This window comes from Lolium rigidum, chromosome 5 (genome assembly GCF_022539505.1).
Source record: "Lolium rigidum isolate FL_2022 chromosome 5, APGP_CSIRO_Lrig_0.1, whole genome shotgun sequence".
Classification (NCBI taxonomy): domain Eukaryota; kingdom Viridiplantae; phylum Streptophyta; class Magnoliopsida; order Poales; family Poaceae; genus Lolium; species Lolium rigidum.
In genome coordinates, this window is record NC_061512.1 from 246920536 (window position 1) to 246930351 (window position 9816).

A 9816-nucleotide genomic window follows, 5' to 3' on the forward strand; every position below is an offset into this window, starting at 1 on the left:
GGTGCACGACGCATTTTCGGTCACGGCGGACACAAACGGTCGCTCAGCGTCCGTTTGCGTCGCGCCGCTAGAGATGCCCTTACGGTCATCATCATGGCTGGTGTGGGGTCTGCTTGCCTTGCCTCCATGGCATGCACCGGAGGCCTGACCCAAACGGGAAGTGATGCATACACTGGCACCATCATCATCAACCGCTCCTCTCTTTTACACTGAAAAACCATTACCATATATGGCAGGAATATACACACTGTAAAGATAAAGCTACATAGGTAGTTGCAAGTTACTGCTGCTGGTACAAAGGCACCACAAGGCACAAGCACAAGCAGTCGACGCTGCTGACATGAGCACGGAGAGGAGTTGCAGAGATGCTAGATGGTACTGCAGCTCGGAACAAGGAGATGGAGACAAGGCAGACGCATATTGTGTACGAGCTCATCTCATGAATGGGGGATGCAGCTGGAAAGCTGCTGATGAGCTTTACCTCGCTCCAAATTTTGGTGGAACTCCAAGTTCCAAGCATCCCGCAGTTCTAATTCTGGTCCATATATACACAATCTGTAAAATTAGATATCTTTCCAGTTTTCCAGTTTCAAAATGATATGTGCAGAAGAGACGAGAGTGGCGATACGTGGGCCGAGCTACACGTAGGCCTTTTTTAAATCTATGAAAATTTTATTTTAGACATGTCAAAAAAATCGAAAAAATACCATAATATAGAAAATATTGTAATTTACAAATGTGTAAATTTTCAGAATAAAATATGTTGTATTTTAGACTCAGAAAAATTAACAAATCTTGATTTCACCATTGGTGAACAGTAATGAACAGTACACTAAAATCTAGATTTTATTATTTTGTAATATTTTATCATTTTTATTGAGGGAAAAATACAACGTATTTCAATCTAAAAATTTACACATTGATAGATTCCAACATTCTCGACCTCTATGTATTTTTTTTAAAAAAATCTGACACTATAAAATCAAAAGTTTTGTAGTTTTTGGGAAAAAAAAAAAGAAACCCAGCTACAAAAGAGGTCTTCACGGAAGAGACACCATATGAAAAAAACCATTTCAAATTCGAATCGGCATGTTACGATCTAGAGAACAGAAAAGAGAAAACAGGATGCACAAAGATAAGCACACACGTGTGTGATGCTCTTCCATCCACGAGTTCGTTCTAACCGCAAGCATAATCGCAGGTCAAATGGCCATACGGCCGTGCGAACACTGTCAACATTCTCCAATAAACCAGAACAAATTCTCAGATTAGATATTAGTTAGACACGATGCATGAGATATCATGATTCCGTACGTCTGTCAATTAACTAAAGTCTTTGACTCTTCCACGTGTAGCTAACAAGTGTAATGCTATCTTTTCATAAAACTAGAAAGGACCTGATCGCATATTGACCTACCACCTGAGCTAACTTTAAGCAATGCCACTAGAAATTAATTAAGATGCCCATTGCCTATATAATGGGCAATAGCTGCATGACTGAGTGCAGATTCCATGTTGTTGCTTAATGTTTTGACTCGGAAGCATATATATTAGCTTATCGTGTACTGAGGCAAAGCATCCTAGAGATCAAAAGTCAAAAGTAATATTGTCTGTCACAGATATCATAGTATGCTTGGCATGAACATGTAGCAACAGCGGTGCAATTAAGCTAGAGAAAGAAAATAACTCTTTGACCTTACAGGCTTAAATCTAATGAAGATGCAACAAGCTTACTTTACTGTATCCATTACAGCCTTTGGGATTTGCTGTGTTATTTAGTGCTGAACAGAATTTCCTATTTATATACTTCTTATAAAGCAAAAATCCCCAACTGCAATTGTGATAGTTTATCTCTTCATGCCAGCTATCCACGTCAGGTTTTCTAGGCCGTTGATTTCATCTTATCTACGGCTTTAATTAACTTGCTTGCAACATCAACATTAATTTGTCATATACACAATAATGGCACGTCGATTAAATTTAGCGTGCGTATACATGTTAGGCAACTTATTTATTTCATGTGTTTTAGACTATTTCATTTACAAAATAAAATTTCTAGAGAGTATCATCCCTGGTCGGTAAAACCAATGTGTTTTAAAACGGAGAACAAAATATCACTAGCAGAACACCTAATATTCATTCACTAACAGGACCAACGGACAACAAGAATAACAATAATAATTTGAAGGAAAAAAAATCGAACACCCTTTAGGCTTTTGCCTCTTTTTAAGGAATAACTGAATCTGATTCACTGAAACTTTATTCCAAATTGCACGCGGCATGAAACATTCCTTAGAAGAGGAAAATAACTGGAAACTGCCAACGTATCATCAATTTTTTCAGTTAAAATTAACACAACTTCTTGGCCTCTCAAACATGGAAGAGTTTTAAGCACACAGTCAATCATGGTTCAAAATAATTACCAGTCAAAGCTGCAGCAGCCAGTATGGCATATATATTAAACCTACATGTTTAAGTGTTGCCTACATCTAGGATTTTCCACCTACAGTACATGATGTACTGTACATGCTTATCAGATATCACGAACAAATTTTAGTACATTTCACCACTACTGCTGTTCCCACGTCAGCAGATGGCATCTTCTGGAAACTAAGCAGATCATGTCCCTTAGAGCATCTCCAACAGAGGCTCTAAAATTTGGCGCTGTAAAAGTCGTTTGCAGCGCGCTCGATTCGGATATAGCGCGCGGCGCCGATGCGTGCTTCGCCAGAGGCTCTATTTTACAGCGCAACCACGAAGCCGAAAAACAACCCTTTGCCGCAGGCTGTAAAATAGAGCTCCACAAACAAGTTTCTTCAACATTCATAGAACAAACAAGATCAAACAGGCTACAAATAAATCTGAAAAATTCAACTAAATCATCGTGCATTATCCATGTAGCTAGAAATTGATATAGCTAGCAAGCTAGCAATCGAATCTCCATGCGCTGGCCGGCCGAAATTAGTTCGTGCGTGCATGCGCGCCACATCAATCGGGCCCGCGCGCGGCCAGACTCGAGTCTAGCTAGCCACAACAATCGAAATCGAGTCCGTGCCTGCGTGCGCGGCCGGCGGAGCTCCACGCGCCGCGGCGGCCAACGGAGCTCGTAGCGCGGCGGCCGGCGGAGCTCGCGCGGAGAGGCCGACGGAGCTCGCAGCACGCGCGGTCGACGGAGCTTGCAGGCGGCGGTCGACGCGGGCTCGCAGGCGGCGGCGGCGGAGCTTGCAGGCGGGCCGGCGGAGCTCGCAACATGGCGGCCGAGCCGGAGCCCGCAGCGCGCGGCCGGTGTAGCTCGCAGGGAAGCGGCCGACGGAGGCTCGCGGCAGGCGCGCCGACCGGATCTCCGCGGGGCGGCGGCCGGCGGAGCTCGAGTGGGGAGGCGGCCCGGCGAAGCTTGCAGCACGGCGGCCGGTGGAACTCCCGATGCGGCGGTCGCGAGCGCAGCGGTTTCTTTTCGCGCGAGCGGTTCCCGGCTACAGACGCGGTAGCCGAGCGCACTAGATATGCCGCTTTGGATAGCGCAAACTACCGCGCGCACTAAAATATTTACAGCGCGACCTATTTTACAGCGTCTGCTGGAGGACGCAAAAACGCATTTGACGCTGTATATTGGCAGTTTTTTTAGCGCGCGTCCAGTTTACAGCCTCTGTTGGAGATGCTCTTATCAAATTAAAATTTTGTTGGCAGCTCATGAACCCGGTATAAAGACATGCAGAGATTGTTACCATGACACATGATTAACTGAAACGGTAAAGAAACTTACCTTTTCGCCCCAGATGAACACAAAAAAAAATCAAAAAAGAAAAGCATTTGCATTTGGTCAGAAATTACGAGTCACATAGTATATGTCATTCAGTTATGCTAAGCAACTGCTTCTTGAAATGTCAAGGCACTGGTATAATATGGCCATATTAATCACAAAAAATATACATTCTTTTCAGTACGACCATAGAAGTTTGGAATCAAATACAGAGAGATGTAAACATAACTTTTCCATGCAACTAGAGCATAATATTAAGAAAAGTGATTGAGAAATATGAATTATCAAAACAATAATAATACAGCACGGAGAAAGAGCACATTGAGATCCAACAAATAAATACCAGTGTACACAACGTGGTACAGTATAAAAATGAGTTCTAGATCCAACCAGTCACATAATTTCGCATTGTGACTGGTATAATACCCTGGAGATATGCTTAGCACCTAGATTTCTACAAATACTCTACAATTATTAGTTAGATTAGTCTCGAACTACAGCAATTTATTGGATTCCGGAAACAAGACCAAGAGTCAATCCTGCACTGGAACTAAAGAAGAAACTAATGGTGAAATCTGATAATATGTAACTCTATATGTTCAAGATAACCGACCTTTAGTGAGATAAACAATGAAAAGGTCCAAAGATGTGATATCAGAATCTTACAAGATTAGTTAAATTAGTCATTAGTCACAAAGCAAAGAAGCAATAAGTATAATACTGTACCATATTACAATATTTATGAGAATCTACAAGAGCAAAATGAAAGATGTACAATGACTTGCAAAGTGCTTTTAACTTTTAAGTACCCTGGAGGGATGCCAAGCAAGCCTCATATTCCTCTGAAGTTGGGAGTGCTATATAAAAGCAGATCAGCTTCATTGCATCAGTAGTTTGATCTGAGAGGAGTACGCAGTTAATATCTTTTAGTAGCACCACTATAACTTCAAGGCTAGTCCAGGCTGAAGGTCATCTGCAGGCAGAGTGGAAACCATGGTCAGAGGGAAGGTGCGGATGCGACGAATTGAGAACCTTGCCCACAGACGGGTAACCTTCTGCAAGCGTCGAGAAGGGCTGCTCAAGAAGGCCAGGGAACTCTCAGTGCTTTGCGATGCTGAAGTCGGTGTTATCATTTTCTCCTCTCAGGGAAAACTCCATGAACTGGCAACTAATGGGTGCGTTTCCAAAATTCATGCTACATAGTGATTTTTAAATGTGTGAATGCAACTCTGAGATGTTTTCCTTTTGTTCACAAAATGCAAGAAACATGCAAAGCTTGGTTAAGAGGTACCAGGGCGACGTGGTAGAAAGTCAAATGCAAAACAGAGCTCTGCAAAGCAAGGTCTACGTATTTACTTTGCAAAGCTTGAAAACATTGCAATATTTGTAAGAACTCCAAAGAGATATGTATCTAGTAAAAACTCATCTGTAGGGACTAACGTATTAAATATCCAAGTGAGCCACTGGATGAGACTCAGGGTGGATCACATTTAGATACAATTGGGAGGAACACAATTTTTGTTAGAAAAAAGATCGATTCATTTTACAAAAAGTGGTTTATTAAGCAACCAAACAAACATCACATTTTTGTTCTAACACTAAATAGCTTATTTTGTCTGTGACGATGATACCAAAGATAACTGATACTTTTTTGCACCATATAACAGGTAGCAGAACCCGGGATTTGCTTGGTAAGGGAAGAAATAGATCAACTACAGCAGGGTCTAAGGTAATCTTCCTCTTTAAGATGGATGATTACATATCTTGAATTGAAATTGATTGTATTAGCTTAGTGAGGCCGTAGTGCCTCCTAAGAGAAAAATATATGCACAATTCAGCCCCTGCAGTGGACTGCTAACGTTTCCATCATTCGTGCATCTTGCAATCTACAATGATTATTGACAACCATCAAAGGTACAGAATTTAGAATTACCACAGTACTGCATGACCAACATATAAGATAACGCGCATAAGTACAAATAAATCTCCATAAACCCTTAAAAGTTGAATCCATGGTCAGCATGAAATGATAATCTAGAGCTTAGAACAAGAAACTGCTGAAAAGATGGTAAGGGACTTCAATTCATAATTCATGGCATTAAGATGAACATAAGTAAGGACTTCAAATAATGTTTTAACCCATTAAGATGAATATAAAACAACAACAATCAAGCATCAGCAGAAACCCAATTAAATGTTCTGTTTCCATACAAAATAGGTTTCCGTGATCAAATCAGTCAAACAAATCATAAAAGTGATAACTTGTGAGAACGTATAAACTAGCTACTATTAAGGAAGTAAATCCAAGAGAGCAAGATACATCGCTAGTAAAAAAATGTGAAGGTAATAATACAAAGAGAACTGCATCCAAGCTTGTATAGTCCCTTTAATTATTTTCTAATCAAGAAACGCTGCAACTCAATTTAAGAGTGAAAGAAGTGATTCTGATTGACATAAACATTACGAATGAAGACAAATCATGATGTCCCTGTACAGTCATTTGTATGGATTGCTTAACACATACAACAACCTCCGGAAAACATTCAAGTGATAACTGAAGCAACGCAGGTCCATGTATGGAGGGGGAGCAGGGGACATGACGCTACATAAACTGCATACACTAGAGAAAAGTCTTGAGCTATGGATTTGTCAGATGCGCTCCACAAAGGTAGGACATCTGTTCTCCACTTTCTTATTGTTCTGATTCCTACATAGTGTTCACTAAACTAGTATGTAATGCCTCCCATCAGATGCTAATCATGCAGCAAGAGATACAGTTTCTTGAAAATAAGGTCAGTCTCGATGTCTCATATTCTTTTTTTTATTCTACAAAGATTCCTTTATTCAATGCATGTTTTGTCTCTTCAAAATATAATAAAACCAATTAAATGGAAGTCTATAGCAACCAAGAATTTGCACAGAAACAGAGGATCATAATACGTAAATAAAATATGGGTTGGCCAATTTGACACTTCACAGAATTAAGAGACACATAATATTACTTTGAAGTGGGTTTACTGCTAAATAAATTATGTAATATTTTTCAAAATTTGAGCCGATTGACCTTGCATAAAAGAGGGTTAAATGCCCATATATAATTTAACATCTTAAATTTAGGTTTGAATACAGATTACCCTCAATTTCTCAAGGTAGCAGCAAGCAAAATAAACCCACCACTTGTAAGATAAGTCCACATTACCACCTCTATTTGAGCTGAAAAAGAAATTTAAACTTTTTCTAGAGAGTACAAGGTGGACACAAACCACACTCACGCCACCACACATAAACACAGGTGTGCACTTCCCCTACACATGCTAAGGGAAATACAGGAGAATCTACCAGCCTCACTTAATGTGGGCACGCACTCTTGCACTTAATGGGCACACCAATCACTAGGAGGACCACAAGCCATCTGCGTATCAAAAATAAATGTACAAATACAATGTCATCAAAATGATTAACAGGTTACCTAATAGACCGCCATATTAGAATGGAAGGGGTTATTCTCTCACTTGATAAGTTGAGTTTGTAGTTTGTCCTTAACTAGTACCTACTGAAGTTTAAGCATCGCAATGGCACTCCTCTATTTTCCCACTATTTAATAAAAAAAAAATCAGTTTTGTCAATGGTACAGCTATTTCACATTTTTGTGGGAGTAGGGATATTATCCAATGTCATAAGAAATTAAGAACTACCAGAATATATATTATGATATTTATGAGCTAAGATTTGCACAAATCTGAACCAACGAAATGCTCGGTAAGGCCCTTCCCTACTGTTCCTGTAAAAAAATATGCAAAATGCCGATGATAGGGTATGCTGATTATCTTTTTCATTTACAATGTCCAGGTGAAAGAACAGAATGAACTCATGAATATGTGCTCAGTCTTTGGTGGATCTCCATATTCAACACATCCAGTTAGCAACGGAAACTGTTTCTTTTCGATCTAGTTTGTGAACCGCCCTCGCCACGTGTGATTTGGTGTGTGTCTTGAGAACATCTATATTCACAAGTTCTGTTCTCGGAGTGCAAGTTGTATTGAATAACCCATATGATTTGAATTGTACTGTATCTGCTGGCTCTTGTGACTGAATGCAATCCAAATGTCTGAAAATTTTAGTTGCATTGCATGACATAACATTATATAGCAGCATACGCGGACTCGCGGAGCAGGTATTTCATATGTTATCCCTGAAAATGCAGAGGTTTGCGCAACGAACATAAATTTTCATGCAGCTAAGTATAGGGGAGTGGGCTAAACACAAACAAGTACAGCTACATAATGTTGTGCAACGCACGTCCAGTGGTGGACTAGACAGTTGAAAAGAACAGGACGAACTTGTGAATATGTGCTCGGTCTTTGTCGGATCTCCATATTCAACACACCCAGTTACCAATGGAAACGAATATTTTTGTAACGAATATTTCGGTGGAGTCTTTGTAACGAATATTTGTGTACGGCTGTGTGCATCTTAGCTATGCAGAGGCCGGGTCTATTGCTCAAAGTAATAAAGTGCCCATTATCGAAAAAAAAAGTTACCAACGGAAACTGTTTCTTTTCAAACTAGTAGTGTGAACTGCCCTCCTCACTATCATTTGGTGCGTCTTCGGAATATGAATATACATAATGTTTTTAATCGGAGTGCAAGTTGTATTGAATAGCCTGCAGGAACTGAACTGCACTGTATCTATCTAGTGGCTTTTTGTGACTGTGATCCATATAGTATTTACTTTTGCAATCCAAATGTCTGGAAAATTTACTTTGATAGCATGACATTGTATAGCATCATAGTTGTGGAGCGCTCATATGGTCTGCGCAAAGAACATAATTTTAGGGGAGTGGGCTAAACAGAAACAAGTAATAAGTAGGCAATTTTGTTCAACACGCGTGCAGTGGTGGACTAGACACTAGACTAGAGGCGGGAGGAGGAGAAGAATGGGCGTCCGTCACTCACAGGAGCGCGATGAGGACGAAGAGGAGGAGCGCGGCGACGAAGGAGTACTTGAGGGCGGCGGCGAAGATGGAGGCAGAGATGAGCACCAGCTGCAGCAGCAGCGACGCGCCGGCCCAGACCAGCGCGGCGGTGAGCGCAACGGCCGCGGCGTTGTCCGGGGACGGCGCTAGCAGCTCCCCCCAACGAATCTCCGACAGCGCCGGCAGGGAGGATCCCTGGGGCGGCTTCCCGTCCCCCTTCTCCGCCGGCGGCCCGCTGCCTCCTGAGGCCGCCGGACAGGTGAGCTTGAGTCGCCCGAACTGGGTGCGAGAAGGCCCAGCCGGAAGGCTGCCGAGCGGACGAGGAAGCAGGGGCGGAATCAGAGTCCGGATGTGTGCCGCCATGGGAGGTGACTGGAGAGAGCACGAGGCAGCAGAGGAAAGGGGATTTGGGAAGGGGTGGCATTGGTTTCTCACAATCTATTTCTCGCTGCAAAAAATAAAAGTTCAATTGAGCATCAAAATACAACAGGTTTTTCTCCAAAACTTCTACCGTACCTTCCGAATATTTATATGTATGTGGATATTTATTTTTAAATTTTTTAGAATCTAAAAAACACGATTTTAAAAATCAGAAGCATTGGTGCTCATTTGCCAAAGGCACTTTTCAGATTTTATTCCTCTATTCAAGTGTGACAAAGATTGTTTTGGTTTTAGTTAACATGCTAGATATCTCAATGCATGGTTGCAGATCAATCTTTGTTTGTTCTCTAAGTTGTTGGTTGGCTTGTGTTCTTTAGTAATCGCGCGACCAATTTATGTTCTAATCTTTTTAGAGGCGTGTTTATGAAATTTTCTCTTTGATCCTGCAATGATTTCAACTTAATGCATCCTTCTATTTATTTTTAGTAAGTAGCATTAGTTGAGAATGTCCCTGTGTTTGCTCATATGAATTCATAACTGGATATTTAAATATTTATAGGAGTGTACGCTTGCACACATAAATATATTTTTATTATGGTGCATATAAATATAAACAATGATGAAATAAATTACAGTGATACTCCACAACAATATTTGGTAGCTAACTATTGTGCCACTCTTACTTGCTAACTAGCTAAA

General features: G+C 41.0%; 2 protein-coding genes across 2 annotated transcripts; one reads left to right on the forward strand and one right to left on the reverse strand.

Moving 5' to 3' along the window:
• Positions 1 to 4634: 4634 nt before the first annotated feature.
• Positions 4635 to 9163, reverse strand: LOC124655313. The gene is made up of 2 exons (XM_047194232.1): positions 8717 to 9163; positions 4635 to 4733 (listed from the first exon to the last, which is right to left on the reverse strand). The coding sequence occupies exons 1-2, from the start codon at positions 9097 to 9099 to the stop codon at positions 4730 to 4732; spliced, it is 387 nt and encodes a 128-aa protein (XP_047050188.1). The 5' UTR covers positions 9100 to 9163; the 3' UTR covers positions 4635 to 4729.
• On the forward strand, positions 4664 to 7719 carry LOC124655312 (MADS-box transcription factor 33-like). Its single transcript, XM_047194231.1, has 6 exons — positions 4664 to 4935; positions 5024 to 5102; positions 5428 to 5489; positions 6329 to 6428; positions 6511 to 6552; positions 7610 to 7719. Exons 1-6 carry the CDS (start codon positions 4754 to 4756, stop codon positions 7709 to 7711), a joined length of 567 nt encoding a protein of 188 aa, XP_047050187.1. The 5' UTR covers positions 4664 to 4753; the 3' UTR covers positions 7712 to 7719.
• Positions 9164 to 9816: the final 653 nt, after the last annotated feature.